Here is an 18,334-nt window from a genome sequence, read left to right as displayed (position 1 = left end):
TTTAGTGTGCCCACCCTTTTTGTGAGACTTGCATTCAGAATGTTGGTTGCATTTTCTGCTTCTCACATTTTTTTCACACAAAAATCTTGAGTATATTTATTGATATTAAGGACTGGGCTCTTTACCTCAGTAATGGCAGCTACACATTCTTTCAGACCCATAGCATCAAGTTGTCCTCTTAGAGTGGAAGAATGGACAGAAACACTTGTGGTCTAAAGATCTGAAGCAAGAGTAGAGCTGGATTTTTTCTCCTATTTCTCAAAGATGAAAACTTTTAAGTACTGTTTATCTGATGGAGAACGTTTTGTTGGTCTACCAGGCCTCACAGTTATTTGGAGTCCCATTTTAACAAATTAATAACTTGTACTTTATGGTCGTTTTGACTGAAAATGAAATGAAATAAGTAAAAGGGTACTCTCTGACCTTTGCACAGTACGCTATACAAAAAATGCTGCTTGACATTCAATTATCTTTGTTATCTCAAGCCATACTGCAAGAGAAGGGAGTAAATCTTCCCAAAAACAAAAGTCAACACATAAAATATGTTGCATGTAGAGGCTTAAGAACAACCTTTCACCTGGCAACCCATCCTGTTCTGACCTGTTCTGTTCCTGCCTCTCTTTGGTCTCCATCCCTACATACACTATTTTCCTTACTGACAGGCCATGCGGACTGTGTCTCTGCCTTTTTGTTGGCTAAAGCTGTGGATTATATGCAAGGATAACTGCCTATGAAGACTTATGAGTGATCTAATACCTGCACTGTGCTTTCTCCCAGCAGCATCATGTGCCACTCCTTGAACTGCAGGACACAACTTATTGACCCTCAATGGCAAGGATGTCACAAAACACCTACGCATCGCCAAACACAATAACTTTGTCCCAATTGACTTTTCAGGGTGACCTTATTCCCATAATGGTCTTCCACAGATCCACAATGATACAATGAACCCACAGCCTCCAAGACATTACACTTTTATTTGTCCCTGCCTGAATGTTTACCTTAACTGAAAAGAATTCTTTAACTCATTATAAACTTGTGCCCTGAGCTGAACATTGCCAGATCTATACAAGAAGAAGAGTGATTCAAAACACAGATCAGTCACTGAAATGGAATGGCTTACACTAAAAGGCCTTGTAGCAGAAAAAAGAAAAAGTCTTTCAAGATTTACACTTTTAACACCTCTCGGAACTTTGCAAAGGCAAAGCTGCATGCGAAGAGTGAGTTCCTTCAGCTCTCTTCCCCATCACTGGCTGTGGAATGGAGCTCAGGACAAACAGCATTTGAAACTAGAGCTCTATAGGTAGAGAGGCCCCCTTTTTCTATGGCTCAGGACATTCCCTCCACCCCTTCCCCTTTCAGATCCCAGCCTCTCTCACCCCTCTCCCCCCACTGGCACAAAAGGGGAAATCTCAGCATTGTCTTTCACAAGGCTAAGGCTCCACTTTGAAGTTGCTTGGAACTGACACTCCGAATCACTTCTGGGTGCTGTGTTAAGACGTGGGCCAGGGCGGGGCCAGCTGACCCCAGCCCCCCCAAATCCCCTCTCTCGCCACAACCACTACCACACACACCGTATGAGGCCAGTGCTGAAGGTATGTTCCCAGAGAAGCAGGAGATCAGCAGAAGGAGGGCCGGAGGCAGCCACCCCATCGTTGTTGAAATCTGAGCTCTGAGCAGGAATGCACCCTGTCCCCCTTCCCACTCTTGCCACCCACCTATCATTGGAGAGCCTTCCCCAGGTAGCCTTCCTCTCAAGATAATGCATACAAATCAATACAACTGCAATTCTTGACCAGACATGCACATATCAAATGATGGCTACCTCTACAATGTGTCCGTCCAGCTACGCCATGCTACACATCCCACCACATTAGTGCTTGTGAGTGACATCCTTTGGTAGAAAGGATCGTATTGGATAACATCTGAAAAGGAAAATTCTCACGTGCTATTTCTGTCCCAGTTGTAAATTTGGGGTAATCATTCTGAGATCCTCTTACTCACCAAAGTTCCAAATGGCTTAACTAATAATTAAGTTAAATAATTAAGTTGGAGCTTTCCTGATGTGGCACATCTCGTCATTGAAGAAGTCATACACAAACACCTAGAAATCACTGGTCAATAAATGGTCAGTGGTGATAAAGTAACACATTTCCCCTTTCACAGCTGTACACCCCCACTGACTGATAATGGGACCTGCTGTTTAACTGGAGGAAACCATGCTCACTGATCAAAGGGGAAATAACATGTGGAAGATAAAAGCTAATTATCTTGTGAGAAAATGTGCTGCTGTCATTTAACTAGCTTAACTTGTCTTGGCTCTTAATGTGATTGGCAGCCTTTGGTGCTCCAGTGAAAGGACTCCACAGGTTCAGTACTGATCACACCTGCCTCTCTGGGAGTGTGTCTATCTGCAAAACTGCAAGCATGTCTAACATAAGACACAAGCTAAAATTATCAGTGGTTAAAATGGTCAAATCTGGGCCTGAAAACCAAGCACCTTGTTAAAAAAATCAATATTATTCACACTATTGTGTGCTGTTTTTAATTTCTTAACTTTTTAAACACTTTCACATGGTTTTGAGGATTATACAACAGGCACAGAAAAACATCTGAATAAAAATAAGTTTTATACAAAATCCTGTTTAAATATGTGGCTTGTTAAAAAGTGGGTATGCCAGACCATTTACACTGTTAAATTTTAACAGCCTTTCCTTTCAGTAGGTGAACATTTGTCTAATGTAAATGCTTGTGTCTGTAAGCGAGCAGAATTGCTTCTCTGAGAGCCAGTAACAGCCATTAAAGTTTAATGCCAACCAGAGAACACTGCAAGCACTCAAATATTATTTCTAGGACCATGAACATTCATCATTCTACACGAAACTATTAGTGTACATAACAAGTAAGAGTGACTGTTACCTGTATTGCTGTGCAGCATTTAACCCTCAATATACTAGGCCAGTGGAGAACCCACAGGGCATTCTAGGCCTTCACAGAACGCCTAATGATTTGTGGGACTAATTTTTTAGCCATCTGGACGCACCTAGATTCATCAGTGACTTAAAACACAAGCAGGTTTCAGTCAGTTGTTAGAAATGGAAAACAGTGGCTGCTCTATGGCAGGGCTCTGCTAAAAAGAGTCTCTGTACAACTGCTACATACAAGGTTACAAGGTTTGCAAGCTTCAAATGTCAATGTTTAATCTAAAACAGCTAAGACATGTTCATGTCCACCAGCATTTAGTGCTAACATACTATTAGAAATGAACAATATGGTATTATTTATTTATTTATTTTTTCTGTCTTGTCATTTGTCAAACTATTGGCCTAAACTGAAGGTCTAGCTGATCCACAGTCACAGGCACAATACCAAATAAACTCTTTTTCTTTTTACAAGTTCCTAAATCTTGCCTTAATGCTAGACTCATTGCAAGAATGATGTAAATGAAAAAAACTGTCTTTTGTAGTGGTCTGTGCATCCAAATCTGTGATTGCGATTTCATATACAATATTACTAAAGAACACTAGACTTATAGCAGCAGTGTGTGAGTAGTGTAACTTCCCGAGATTTCCCCCAATACCAAATGGCTTGCCACAACCTGCTGCATTGGAAATAAGTGCTACAGTGAATGGTTTCCCAGCCTACAGTGTTACGCATGCCTTGCAACAACTGCCTGGAGGAAGACTGAGACACACACACCGTGCTCAGGAATGATAACATCAAAGAATGCTATCTTAGGGGAAAAGAGGGAAAAGAAAAGGAAAAGAAAACCATGGCACCACTGCTCATTCCATGCTAAAGCCTGCCGTGCGGCAGCTTTTCTCTCCAAAATGCTCAGTGGGCTCCAACTCCACTGGATGCCCTGCCTCGATGTGGTCAACAATTCCTCCACAGTTCTTTGGGAAGCGTTTAGGTTTGCCAAGGAATAAACGATAACAAGATAAGCAAGCTCTTCGACAGCCAGTTAAGTCTTGTCTGGACTGTCTGCCCCTTTTCAAGTTCTGACAACACAGAGTAATCAGTTTGTCCGCCCACCCACCCCCTGCCAACTGATGAGACAGGCGTGATCTTTTTCCAGCCATGAGTTGTGTGGGTGTTGCTTCACTGGCAAGGAAAACCAACACAGCTCCTTCAGTTGACTGTCTTGGGTCCTCAGAAAGGGTAAAGGGGGAAAGGCAAGAAGTGACCACAGAACGCCTACTGTTCTCCAGACTTTACCCTGGCTAAAACTGTCAAAAGCTCTTCCTTTTCCTTTGAAGCAGTAGCACTCTGCCGAAGAATGCCCTGGCTGTGATTTTTGCCTCTTGGATTTCAAAGAATTTACAAGTCAATATTCTTGTAAAATCTTGTCTCCCCCTCTGTGTGTTCTCAGGACTTGTTCTTTGGATATGTGACAGCCTGTTGAAATTGCTGCTGCCTTGCAGACACCCACAGCAAGCTTTGTCGAGAGTTCATGTTGCCCTGTTTTTTCCTTAAAATAACTATAAGATGGGGCATGTGCATAAATATGGAAAAGTTGCACAGAGAGATTATGTAATAGTTAGAGGGTGGCTTCTGGCACAAGTACCTGGGACATCAGTCCTGGAGCATGCAAATACAAGTCTGAGCAGTTCCACAGAGCATGCTGGGACAGTGGAAAGCCTCATTTCAAGCAGAGGAAAAGGAAGACTCAGTTTCAGAACATGGTCCACTGGTGTGTCATGTGTCATTTACTAAAAGCTCCCCACTTTGAGTACACCCCCCACCCCCACCCTTCTTGTTCCTCTCATTGTTCCATCAGTTCAGAGCTGCTGGAAGAGATTTCTTTTAGGATGTCTCCTCATAAACAAGACATTTGCCATGGTATTGTGTGCTACAGAAAATATAAAACTTTGCTTGTACCTAGTTGTCAAAGACAGATATGTGTTCCTTGTGTTCCTTGATGTGTTCCTCATGGGTGGTTGTGAAGGGTCATGACCTTGACTTTGATTCTGCATTTGTGGAATACCTAGAGTCTGACAGACCCAAATTTCCCCAAATACTTAAACTTAACCAAGAAAGATGCCTCCTACGGGAACCACAGCTTCTGCACTTAAATTTCTTGCTGACTTACTACATTACAATGAAAGAGGGTTTGATTCACTATGAGTCACTACGTCCTGCAGATCTGTGATGCTGGATTTTGAACCGATGCTGAGTTCTATTCTCTCAAATCTGATTTTCGAATGCCTCAGCACGCTTGAAACAAGCATGAATTATGCATATAAAAGGCATTTTTTTGACAGCTAAGGCCAAAGGACCACTCTTGCCCACAAGCCATTTTCATTTACCTTGCTAGTAAAACAGAGGAGAAAGTCTAGAACACAAGAGCATGGCTCACATTCACTTTAAACTTAAACTGTGAACACATGGTTTGTGTTTGCGAAAAAAAAAAAAAAAAAACAGTTTTTGAACATAGTCTCCTTAGGGCTGCTGACAAGAATTCCACAAAGACAGGAAAAATAAAAAACACTCTGCCTGATTTGATGAGGCAAACCTATCCAAGGAGTCCCTCACTACAGGCAGACCCCACAGACGAGCCACCCAGTAACTGCGCCCCTCCCCACCCCCCCCAACGCTCCTGCGAATAAAGGCCACATGTTCTGTTAAACTGGAGGTGGAAGTGGGGAAAAGGAGCCAGACATCTCCGGGGTGCGGGGCCACAGCGTCGGCTTTGTGATCTCTACTGGAATGTCTCCACTAGTTCGGCTGATCCTGAAAAGATTCTACAGCCAGGACCCCCCCACCCCACATACACACAGCACCCCACTGCAGCCAACCTTCATCCCCACACCACCCCCCGATTCCTCTCATCTTGGTCTCCCAATCAACCACCCTCCCCTACCAAACAGCGCTATGAATGGCACCTATCAGACCCAGCCTAAAACCCACGATTAGGGAGAATTTGCCGAAGGGCTCTTTGTAGAGGAGAAAAATGTCTGCCAGAGCGAGGAATGTGGAAAATTCCTGGCAGGACAAGCAGCCTTTTGTTAGGACATTTTCTTTTTTTTTTGGTGGGGGGTGTTCTGGAGAGAAAGAAAGGCACAGACAAATTGGATCTGCTCCGTTTAGGAGCCTCCGCTGTTTGAAGTGAAATCAGTTCCCAGAGTTTCTCAAAGGAGAGGGGAAGAGAAGGGAGAGGGGTCGGGGGCAGTGCTATAACTCAGGTTTTAGTTCTGTTCCACACAACTTTTGAGTTTGAGATTTTCTTGTTTTGAGGGTCTGCAAGCTGCACAGAGTGAACTATTTCAGTAGTTGCACACTTTATTGGATGATATACAGACTCGCACTTTTCACACAAAAATCACACTTTTCACACAAAAATACCCAAAATGTTGATTATAAAAAGTGGTGGAGAATGTGGGTCTCTTTCTTTCTCAAAGGCTGTAACCACAAACTCCTTATTGTTATTGATAGCTGTTTAAGTTATTCATAGGCATTTATCCACACATACCATATAGGAGACAGTGTATTTCTTGGAACTATAGGATGCAGTTGTGGTTTGGTCCAGGCGTAAGAGCCGAGTGGGAAGGAGTCCATACGAAGCTGTCAGCTCCCAGTGTAGTAAGCCGAACAATGCAGATGTTGTGGATTAACCTGTATTGCCTGGAATAATGTGCTTCCTGTGTCCTAATGGTAGTGTCAAAAGAACACTTATAACATGAAAATCCCTTATTTATTCTTAGGATTCTGAAAAACAGCAGAAGAGTGGCTGGAAATAGTTCATACAAAACGATTCATAAAACGGCTGTACATTTATTCACGCCATATTCACGTCCTACATGCAGTATGATCCTGTAAACCATGAAATGCAACACAAGCATAAGCTGCATTTCTAAAGATGAACCCACCACTCCAAACAGAGATGTAGAGCTCCAGCGTGCAGATTGGTGATGACAGCACTAGCCAGTGGCTCATGTTCTTCTCCTTAGTGTTTTCCTCCAGCACTCTGCATAAATCTACATCGCCACTGGCAATTCTCTTTGTTGGTGGAGCCCTCTTCTTTTGTTTGACTGATTACTCTGCACTTCGGTCTCTGGACTCAGAAATGTAATGAATGTGAACTCGATCTTTCCACACATTAATCACGCTAGTTAACTGTGGCAAATTGACAGCCCTCATGTGACTGTGTCTCCATATCCGTTTGGATCGGGGAAGGGGCTGGAGGGGGTCTCTCTTGCTTTAAATGTCCTCCACAAGAGAGTGTGAAATTGAACACAAACCTCAAATGTGTACAGCTCCACACTGACCTCATTTCCTTCAATTTATTTCTTTTTCAATTGGAAACGGAGGCTAGTGCCATTCTCAACCTATATATACATATACATCTTAGTTTCTTTTTAATACCACCAAAACTACACTGGGTATGATTTGGAGACCTCTCTGGTGGAAATGTGCAGCTGCATGTAACATGTGGAAAATATTTTGCTTCAAATCACTTTCTTGAATCTGATGATTGTGAACGCGTTGAAAGAGCATTCAAAAAGAATTCCGTCGAAACTTGGTGAAAGATGTGTTTTCCGAAAATGTAAGTGAATTATCTACTAAAGTCATTATATCTTCAACAGTATAATATTATTTTTGCATTGGGAGACCTAAATGTCACACTTGACCTTAATGCATGTGATGTTAACGTGTAAAGTCATATGACATGACCTGAAAAAGTGACACATCTGACGCACCTAATGTTTAAATTTTTATTTGAGACTTTACAGGATGACTCACAGCAGTGCATGGACACAATATTTTCATGTGTTTTTTCCTCCTGACTCAGTAATGCTACTTCTTTTCATTTCATTCATAACAAACAAAATTTACAGTTTAAATAACATCTGCTATTGGTCAGGGTTTAGAACACTGGATAAAGGCAAGCTATTTCAATATATGCTTCTATGGAAACGTTCTGAACATGTCCAGGCTCTCGGTGAAAGACATCAGTGAAGGAATTCACAACTGCAGCCCTGTGTCAGCCCAGCCTTCCCACCCCCTCCACCCTGACAGGAAACGGAGGCAACGCATGTGGGGCCAGAGCCTGATAGAGGCCTTGGCTTGCGTAGAGGCCTTACCATCAATAATACGCGCCACATACCTTTCCCTGCTCTTACAAACACACCCGCCACCCCCTGCCATCTCTTTCCCTTCCTCTCTTCCTCTTTCTCATGTCAACACCTCTCTGAATGGCTGCGGTTAAAGCTTGATTAGGTGAGTGCCTTTATATTGCTCACAGATAATGAAATTGCTGTGAAACAGAACAAAATTGTGACAGTTGTTCTTGGTGAGCTCATATTTGCTGGTCAGTGTTGGGACTGTTACTCAAAAAAGTACTTCTAGGTCCTTCTCTCAAACTGTAATGGGATTAATTTACTTGTTACATCCTGTAAAAGTAATCTAGTTACTAATTACTTTTGCATTACATTAAAACCAGTTGGAAAGTAGAGGGGAAAACCCAGCAGTCCTTTTAGTATTTTAATTGGAAAGATATCACCGATCATTTAAAAAGTCACTATCCTTGCCTTTACTCTGAACACACAGCCAGTTATACTACACCAAATGTATTAATGGGTGCTTCTAATTGAGCTTGCACAAATATTTCAAATATAGCCACATCATAATAAAATCTTTATGAATAAATGTAAAGCTTGCAGAGCTGTCTGACCTGTTTAATTGAGGTTGGGGCTCTGTCTTGTTTATCACCAGGTCCTTTACGCATCACTTATCATATTAGCATGATTAGATGCCTACAGCTTTGGAAATTTTTGTGCTCATGCTGCTTATAAACATATATGTATATGTTTGTTGTTCTCCCTCTTCAACTGTTGATTGCAATTTATACCCAGCCATTTTCCCATGTTATAGACTCCTCTTACCCCTAGACAGATACCGAGGGGTTGTAACAACGGCTGAAATGCACAGTTAATGCACATGCCTGCAAATTACATACAAGGAAAGATAGATTACATAAAGGGTGAAATTTTCATTTTAAATACATTATGCATAATAATTCTTGCTTGATTAGAGCTATATGAGTAACACAAGTAACAAATTCTTATTAACTCCCTAAATGGCATTGACCCACCAGCAGGCCCAGAGTTTTATTACACATTTTTATAATCTAAAAGTAACTCAGCCAGCTGGCATTGAAAAATCAGGAACTAATGTATTACTAACTGTAATTTATTACACACTGTGTATGGTAGCACCACATTACCACTTAAATATTAGTAAATAAACATGATTTCTGGTTAGAAACTTGTAAGATTACTTTGTTTTTGGTTTGGTTTGATAGGTTTTGGTATAGGTTTAATTTAAGGTTAAATCACATATTTCATCACAGTCTAAATCACAGTCTAAAAATCTTTTGAGCCCCCATTCATGTTTTGTGAGAGAAGACATTCTGTATGTTTAAAACTGCACAGCTATATCAGTTTAACAGTCACAACAGCAGGTGGGGAAAAAAGGTCTACTTTGCACTGGTACGGGATGTTCTAAAGCCAGACCTAAAGCCATATCTGGAGTGATTCAGAAAACAGAGTAAAGTTACACATTAAAAGAAAAGATGTGAGGCAAATACAATTACTTTTCTGCATCTTAAAGCCATGGACAGTGTGTTTCCAGACTTTTGAATCATTTGACTTCATTAATGATCTTGATACATGGAAATTATCAGTGAAATATTATCATTAATTGTCTCAAGCCGACTTTCTTCTTTATCTCTGTCTCTCTCTCTTGTGCCTTCTAAGCATCCCTTCTTCTCCTGTACATGCCTCTTTCTCAACATAAATCTTGAAGTTTCTAGTAAGAGTGCTGATTTAGTTGCTAACTTAGAACATGAATATTAAAGTTCTACCAGAAGCTGGCACAGGAAGGGGGCACAGAAGCTCAAGCAGATCAGAGGTCCAGGGATAGATGGTGGGCAGAAATTCATTGATGTGAGCCCTGCACACACTTGTTGGAGGAGCCCAGGCCTGGATGCACTGTACACCCCTGTTGGCAGGAATTTAGGCTCTGGAGCCACAGCAGGAAGTGGGGAGCAAAAGAAGGAAAGATGGGGAGGAGGAGAGGAGAAAGGAAAGAGCAGGAGGGAGAAAGGGGGAAGGGCTGAGGGAATGTGGGGAATGACGTAGAGATGTCCAATGTCTCTGACTTGTGACAGGACTGGATCCAAGCCACAAAGTAAACCTAGGAGTTTTTGGGCTTTTTTTGCCATGGCGCCCCACTAAGAAACTACTGGCTCCAGGAACTCATCTTGCCCACAAACATCACAATAATGCTAATAAAAGATTTGAGGAGTCTTGCAAAAACCTCCTTAAAATAATTAAGACAGTCTGGCCAGTAAGTATTGAAGAAGGCCAACTTGCATGACTGTGTGGCACAAAACAAGCAGCAAGCTTTAATCACATAGTGGAGTGCTTCCATTATTTCCCTGGCCTCCTGTGAAGAATGACCAAAGAGAGAAGAGCCACATGGGCCAAAAAAGGCCATTTAAACATAGTCGACTCTGTGTAGTAAACAAAACGTGTGTGACTCAACAGACCATCCCACTGTGACATCCTTTGCACATTGGTGTTTGTTTATGTTTGTTAATAAGGCTAACAGCACACTGCGCTGTTAACTTCCCATTCAGTGTGCGAGTGCAAACATGAAAAGAGGCTGAGGGAGAGAGAGCAAGAGAGAAAGAGAAAGAGAGAGAGAGAGAGAGAGAGAGAGAAAGAGAGAGAGAGAGAGAGAGAGAGAGAGAGAGAGAGGGAGAGAGAGAGAGAGCGTGCAGAGCATCCGCCAAGCCACTGATTCACAGTCTGAGTCATAGAGCAGCGGAGGCACTCGGCTGACTGCAGGATCTGCTGGCCAGAAAGCCCGGGGGGCCAAGTTCAATATTTTGCCTGAGAGTCTTGCTGAAGCTATAAAAAGGTTTTGATGTTTGACACCGAATTCCCATCACAATACCCTCCTCCAGCCTTTACACATACACGAAAAAAGGAAGAAGCAGAAGAAGAAGAAGAAAAAAAAGGAAAGAAAGGAAAAAAAATCTTTTCACACTTTGGCAGAGACTGAGGGTTTTCCGAGCCTCCCCACCGCAGTCCGAGACTGTTGGATGATTCCCAATCACAGCGCTCATCCCCCCCTTCTCCACCTCCCTCTCCTTCCCACTGCCAGACTCTCCCTCCTGTTTCCCTGAGCTCCGATTCCGCTCCTCACCACCTGCCAACATTGTTTGTCCCATGGCCAAGAGCAGCATAGCCTTGTGTGAGAGGAGAGCACTTCCTCTACACCCCCCTGCCTGGCCACCCGCACCCTGCACCCCCTCTACTCATTCATTTACTCATTCTGCTGCCTTTTCCAAAGGCATAGGGCCGGAGTCTCCCTAGCGTCAAGTCAGTAGTGACTAATACCCCCCCTACACCCCCCCCCCCCCCCCCCCCAACCACACGCTGAACTAGCAGTGACTCCTAGAGCTCTAATCGGGCCTGAGATTTTTAACTGAACGCCAGTATATTATGACCTAACCTGACTCACAGTACCACTTTTTAACCCAAATCTGGACAAAATACATTCTGTCCAAACCTGACTTAAGCCCAACCACCACCAACCTGAGAGTTATCATTCCTAAAGATACCACCTGTTTTCACCTTGAAGTATTGGTCTTGTGGACCTCAGTATCAGCAATGCAAATGTCTCCAGTTGGCTAGAATTACAAACTGTTAAAGGTAATAAAAACAAAAAAAAGAATAAAATAGGGATTAGCACAAGCCAAAATCCTTGTATCCAACTTCCAAGTTGGAAGACGGTCTATGAAAAGCCAGAACGGGAAAATTGTACTGAACAAACATTGAGAAACAGTGTCCAAATCAAAACATTTCAAGGTCTACTTACTTCCTTGAAAGTGAGCAAGAACTGAAACTATGGGTTAAAAGCAACAGATGATGTCGCTTTGGTCATAGCATACACCGCCCACACTCAGAGGCGGCTGACCCAAGGGCAGAGGAGCTGATCCAGTCCAAAAAATGCTGTTGAGGAAACCAACCGAGGGAAGTGGAGCGGAGCACCTGGGAAGTGAGCAAGCGCCATGAATCAGGATCCTGTCTTCCACCTCATATCAAAGGAATTCTTGGCACTAAAGCACGTGGATGTCTTTGCCTCACGCCCCTTGCCTTGCACCGTTTGTCCTGGCTGTCTGCCTGTTGCAGTGTCCCTTGTGGAACGACTTCTATGGGAAGACACAGTGAGGCATAAATCTATTGTCTTTGCCAGCATTCCTGTTTCTTTCCATGGCAACAAATAGGCAGGGTTACCGGCTGAGGAGCTGAGTGCTGAAAAACCTGACTCGATTGCTGGCGCGAGAAAGGGGTCGAACTGCACAGAAAGTGGATAAAGAGCTTCTTCTCTATCCACTGTAGTCCGGCTTGCTTGGTAAAGAACCAAACGCATAAAACTCGGTGGACACCAGCCAGTTGGCAATGTGAAAGGGGAACTGCTGTGCACAACTGATTAATGCTAGCTGTTTGAGGACAAAGATTCCCCCTTCCAGTCTTCCCCACCCTGCCAACAGCAAAGCTCGTCCGCTTGGCACGGCGGACCTTGTCCATCTCAGCACCTGTGCAGGGTGCACACTGGGAAAAGGAAGAGGGTGACCATAAATCAGGTCTTTGGGCTGCTTAAAGAGGTCTACCTAGTAGCTCTGGTGCTGGAACAGAGGACGTACTGAATGGCATCCACAGCAGGTGTCCCTGCATGGATCTTTACCAATTTAGGTGCTAAACAATAAAAAAATACCAAACATCTCAGATTCTACATGCTCTTAAATGTCGAGCCCATAGAAATCAACCGGAAAAGGGGAAAGACATCAGCTGTATCCTTGTAACTCGGGATCATGAAGGGAAAGAGTAGGTGTTAACACCATTTTCTGGAGACAGAAAGAAAAAGAGATGGACATGTGTTGTTAAACAACAGAGAATCCCTCCATGTCAGCATTCTTTGCAGGCTCAACCTGCCAAGGTCTTTGCCAGAGACATTTCTCTTTTTCTTATCACTCTGGGGAGGACAATTCCAATTGCAGTGAAGAACATCTCTAGATATCATCCACACCACCTGTGGAAAATGACGTCAGTTATTCAAGGACTAAAAACACCAATAGACGTTCATTAAGTTCACCGTTTGTGTCTGAAATGATTGAAGTTTATTCACACTAACGTATTTGCACACACATTGTTTCTACATTCTTGCTGTAGTTATATTACTTCTGCATTGTTTTAGGCAAATAATTAAGAAAAATCATAATCATGATGTTAAATTTTAGTTCTATATCCAGATGACCATTCCATGACTTTAACTCTGGCATGTCTCCATCCTTTTGAAACAAGTTTAAAGTTTCTGGGAGAAGCAGCTATAGAGGCTTAAACAGTGGTCCAAACAAAATTAAGCATGTTACAAAGGGAGGACAGTGGACAGCAAAAAAAACAGCTGGTAGGGGTCCCTTTATGATTTTCCATTTCAAAATATTTTTTAACTTTCTGGCGAGACCTGTTACATGCGTGCTCTCTGTTTCCTCTGGGGATAGATATGGATAAACACTACTTTCTTTCCCTCCCGGTGGCCAGAGTCACCTTCTTCCATTAACCATTTAGGGGGGTTGGGGATGGTCGGTGGGGGGTGAGGCAAAGGAAAACATTCCAGTGGCCCCTTGTAGCCAAAAAGGATATGCTATAATTAGTTCCAGGAGGGCGAGCGGTAGCTGAATGAAGAAAGCTGGCTTGTTTATCCAGGAAAGGAACGGCAAGACTCTTGACAAGTCCACCCTGTATGTGCGGAGGCAGCCGTGTGGCTATGGTAGACTCCTGGGCCACGCCAATTCATCTGTGACAAACTAAAGCTACCAGGCAGACCATAACCTAGACTTTCAAGGGCACACAAAGTCACCCATACATGAGGACGGACCTGTGGACACGCATTCGCTCAGTTCATTCATAGAAAAAAAGAGAAGGAAAAAAAAAACAAAAAACAAACTTGGTGCTCTGCCCCTGACCACACTGGTTGAGTTAATGGGCAATTCCTGGTGTGCGTCATGGCGCTTGGATAAATGGCACCCATCCGCAAATGCAGGCCTTGGACTTGCAGAGCTGTCGGAGAGGACACTGTCATGCTTCTCCAGCACGCTGCCTCTCTGACTCACTCTCATTCATAAACGCTGCCAACACATCAGAGAACCTTCCACAGCACAGCTCACTCTGTGTCACAGGAGGGTTTAAAAGTCCTACAACACTGGCCTGTCTCAATGGAGGACTACACCTCTATTTCTACCTTACTGCAAAAGAGGATGTTTTGGCAGATCAACTCATCTTAAATCTAGTCAATATAGCTAATATGTCTCGTTGCAAGAATATTTATATACTAATATAAATAACTTATTTCTAATATTTTTACACATTTTATCTAGTGAAAATAGGTTATTCCATTAAGGTAATTTTGCTCTAAACAAGCAAAATGACAATAGAACAAGACAACTTCTCTGAAGAAAGTAAAAAAAACATTTACAAAAAAGTTGAATTATCTAATAAAATTGTTTCAAAAATCTCAAAATGTCAAGTACTAACTAGATTTAAGATATTTTACCTTGACAAGAAATCCGTTTTAGCATACACCTCAGCACATAATATATACTTAAACATAATATACACTTGTGTGCCAAACTTGAACACTCTCAGTCAAAAGATAAGTATCATTGATTTTCTAAGTGAAAATGAGTTGGAACAAATGAGAGGAACAAACTCTAATGTGGCATCTTTCTGCAAATTTTACTGCACAGTTTCTATTTACTTGCTACATTTAACATATCAGGGAAAAAAATTTTTCACAGGACACATTTTATCTTTTATTTATTTTTCCAATATCTTAAATTCATCAAACATTACGCATTTAATGTGCAAGTCTATCACTCTCTTTGATATGGTGTCATATGCATCACCCTTCCACAACTCACCTCTGGTCACTGACTAACTTTTGTCCAGACTGAACTTTAGTTGACCTCTATTTCATAATGTTGCAGTTCACAGGTAAAACCCACTGTCAGGAAAGGCCACTCTCGTAATTTAGAGTAGAAAGCCATCGCTTTGTGGTTGCAGTCGATCAGTTTCTTTGCAGGTTTGGTTTCAATTCTGGCATATCAATTTCTGCACCTCTTTTCTGTTCTCTGTGAGAGAAACAGCATTTGTAATGCACCCCATTCTCTGTTTGTCCAAGACAGTGACATCAGTGTGTGGGTGGACAGAGCATTTGTGTGCGAGTAGGCGATGTACTGCGTAGGTGTGTGTACCTGCGGCACGCAGGCACCATGAAAGAGCAGCCGAACGCACCTCTGGGCATTGGCCCAGAAAAACAGTGCAATAAATGGGATCTTCTTTATCAGCCCAGTCCAAAGAGTCCAGCAACAGTCAGCCGCAACAGATAGAGCTATATCCTCGTAATGCAGCCCAAAGCCTCGCCATGTGCCCTTTCTGCTGTTGGGTGGAGGAGAGCAGTCGTAATTCCCTACAAGCACATCTCACAGCCAAGCACCTTCATCTTTTCAACTCATATTAAAGCTATGACACATGCACAGACTTTCAAATACTGAGAAGTACTTTACAATGCTAGTTAAAATGGGGGTGGCCAGACACATGAAAGTGAAGGGTGTTTTGGATCTGCTCAGCTCACATGTGACCCAAATTGCATTCCTGGATGATACAGTAAGCCGGGTCATGTTTTCCTCCAATACAAATGCACTCATTTCTCTGTAGAATACATCACTCCACCTCACTAGTCCAAGTTTCTGTAATAGATATGAATGCAAGCAGGGATGTAACTGCTCAATTGGCCACAAATGACTGCAATGCTGCAAGAGGGAGAGAAATTGTAATACTTGTTTAATGGTTTAATCTTCATTTAACAGTGACCTCATAACATGACGAATGCAAACATGTCTCTAGGCTGACACAAAATAATCTGCAATGGAACCCATGATTGTTGCCAGTGGACAAAATACTTCTTAAGGCATTCCACTCAATCCTACTCAAACAATGGTTCTCACTTTCTCAACACAAGTTAGTAACAAACAAATCATTCCGCTGATAACTTGGTAGATGTGATTTTCAAACTCACTACATCCTGCAACGTCATAACATCAGGCCATAGCCTATAACTGACAACAGTGTCATCACTCTACAAATTAAAACATTTCCAGCCTGCAGTGATAATAAAATAATAGCGAGATTGTGTACACATCAACAACAAAGCAAAATTCACATAAACACAACCAACACTGCATATAAAGCATAACATGCTGAGGAAAAACATTACAGCAAACTTAAATCATCCTAGGCTAAAGTATACTGCCACAACAAGTGCGAAAAGTGTTCATAGACAATTTATGTCTTCAGTCATGTATGACATGTTGCACTGAGGTAGACATTTGCTTTGACATTTTGACAATAGTCCATTTCAGCTTTTGTAGTAAAAGAGCAAGTACCAAATTCACAGACCATTGTTGATGACTTTTTTAAATTAGTTTTTGGCTTTGGAAATTAGTAAAAAATGACATACTCTTCTCTCTTGGGCATGGGAAAAGGATTTTACCGCATGTGGAGCTGCAAATTCAAAAACTGGTGTACTGATAAAGAACTAAAGAACATTTCTTGAGACAGTGGTGGATAGCAACAGTTGCTAAGCAGTGACTCGAGTGAGAAAATATACCTTGTACATTCATGGTCAATTGGACGTGGAAAGCATAATGATTTTCCTTGGCCATAATAGAATGACAGCACTCAAAGAAAACAAATTTATCTTTAAAGAATGCTGCTTAATAAATGATTTTTCCTATTTAATTGTGTGGGCTGTGATCTGTGGCATGTTTCTACACACTTCTGAATCTTTCAAGTTAGTTTGGTGGTCTGCTGGCCTGAGGAGAAAAACCACAAGGACACACAAAGAGAGCGAGAGAGTAAAAGAGAGGGAGCACTCAGCCTCCAGAAAGTTACCATTCCCTCATATCTGCTCACAGTTTTCCTGGTGGCACTTTTAACTGCCCGCGGCTCTCCCTACAGGGCCATCAATCAAACATGTCACTTACGGGCTGATAAACACACACAGTTTTTAAGCTGTCTATGGAATTACTGAAGTGTAGCTGTGGTCAGCATGAAGTCTAAACATTTTCTTTAACTGATAACACAAACATTTGGACTATCTCGTTAAGCACACAGCGACGAGCAAGCAAGCAGCGGCGAGGCTGAGTAGAAAGTCTGTGGTGCTTTCCCAGGCACAGCCTTAAGCCTAACCCTGGATTAAATTGCAGTGATTGATGGCGATTCCCCATTGAAGAAAATCCTTTTAGTCCATGACTAGGCCTAATCTGGGCCCCTGAACATGCCCAAAGTGTATTTAAAACCACATGATCAATATAGCTGCCAGCGTCCATTGAAATCTAATGATAACTAAGAAGTTTATATTAAATTTAATGTGTTGTTCAAAACAACAAACTGCAATAACCAGAGAATTAGGTATACTGTAATTCTGAATATGGAATCAGCTGTGAACTATTATGAACTATTCATGAAAAGTCTTTTCTCAGACTTTGTAAAGGCTGATGTTGGCATGTACACTCTCAAAAACAAAGGTGCTAAAAGTTCTAAATAACCTTTCGATGGACTGTTCTTTAAAAAAGACCATTTTTGTAAATCACATGAGCATGATGGTGTAAAGATTTGTCCCTGAACCATCCATTTAAGCCAAGAACCATTCTAAAAGAGTGTACCCAAACACAATTTTTGATTTAGGAATTATTATTGTTAGTGAGCTAAAGAAATTTTATATGAGCACAATTTTTTTGGCAATTGCCAAATGATTATTGTTTATTGCTACGTTTATTGTTGTCTGCTGTACAGTTAAATGAGATGGTAAGAGAGGAACCTACCCATTTCCTTGGTCTTCCTCTGGGTCTCTTCTCCCCCGTGGTCTCAGCTTTCTGTGAATATCAACAAATACAAATTAGCACCATTCATTTTTATCAAGTACCAATATGCATAACATGCCAGAAACCAAGTTTAGCTTGACATTTCACATTGTACTGGTCATTTTTATAGAAGGACAGTGAATAGGGGGCTTCTTGTCTTTTAGCCGAGCAGCACCAACTAGTGCTTGGCTGTGTAAGGTATATCCAGGCCTCTGACAAGGAGCTGTCTATGTTTCTGTGAGTGCACAGAGGTTTTTTCCCAGCCTGAGCAGCATAATATTTCACTGGAGGAATTTTATGCCATTCACGTGTAAATGAGAGGACCATTATCAGCAGGCC

General features: G+C 42.1%; 1 protein-coding gene across 1 annotated transcript in view; it reads right to left on the bottom strand.

Annotated features, from left to right (window-relative positions):
* hmga2 (high mobility group AT-hook 2) overlaps positions 1-18,334 on the bottom strand; it is a 35,050-nt gene that overhangs the window by 9,614 nt on the left and 7,102 nt on the right. Inside the window, exon 3 of the mRNA XM_017695763.2 lies at positions 17,957-18,007. Within this exon, the coding sequence (XP_017551252.1) occupies positions 17,957-18,007 (51 nt within the window). The remainder of the gene's footprint in view (positions 1-17,956; positions 18,008-18,334) is intronic.

The sequence above is a fragment of the Pygocentrus nattereri genome, chromosome 1 (assembly GCF_015220715.1).
Source record: "Pygocentrus nattereri isolate fPygNat1 chromosome 1, fPygNat1.pri, whole genome shotgun sequence".
NCBI lineage: Eukaryota > Metazoa > Chordata > Actinopteri > Characiformes > Serrasalmidae > Pygocentrus > Pygocentrus nattereri.
The sequence above is the reverse complement of the archived record's forward strand: the minus strand, read 5'-3'. Positions and strand labels throughout refer to the sequence as shown.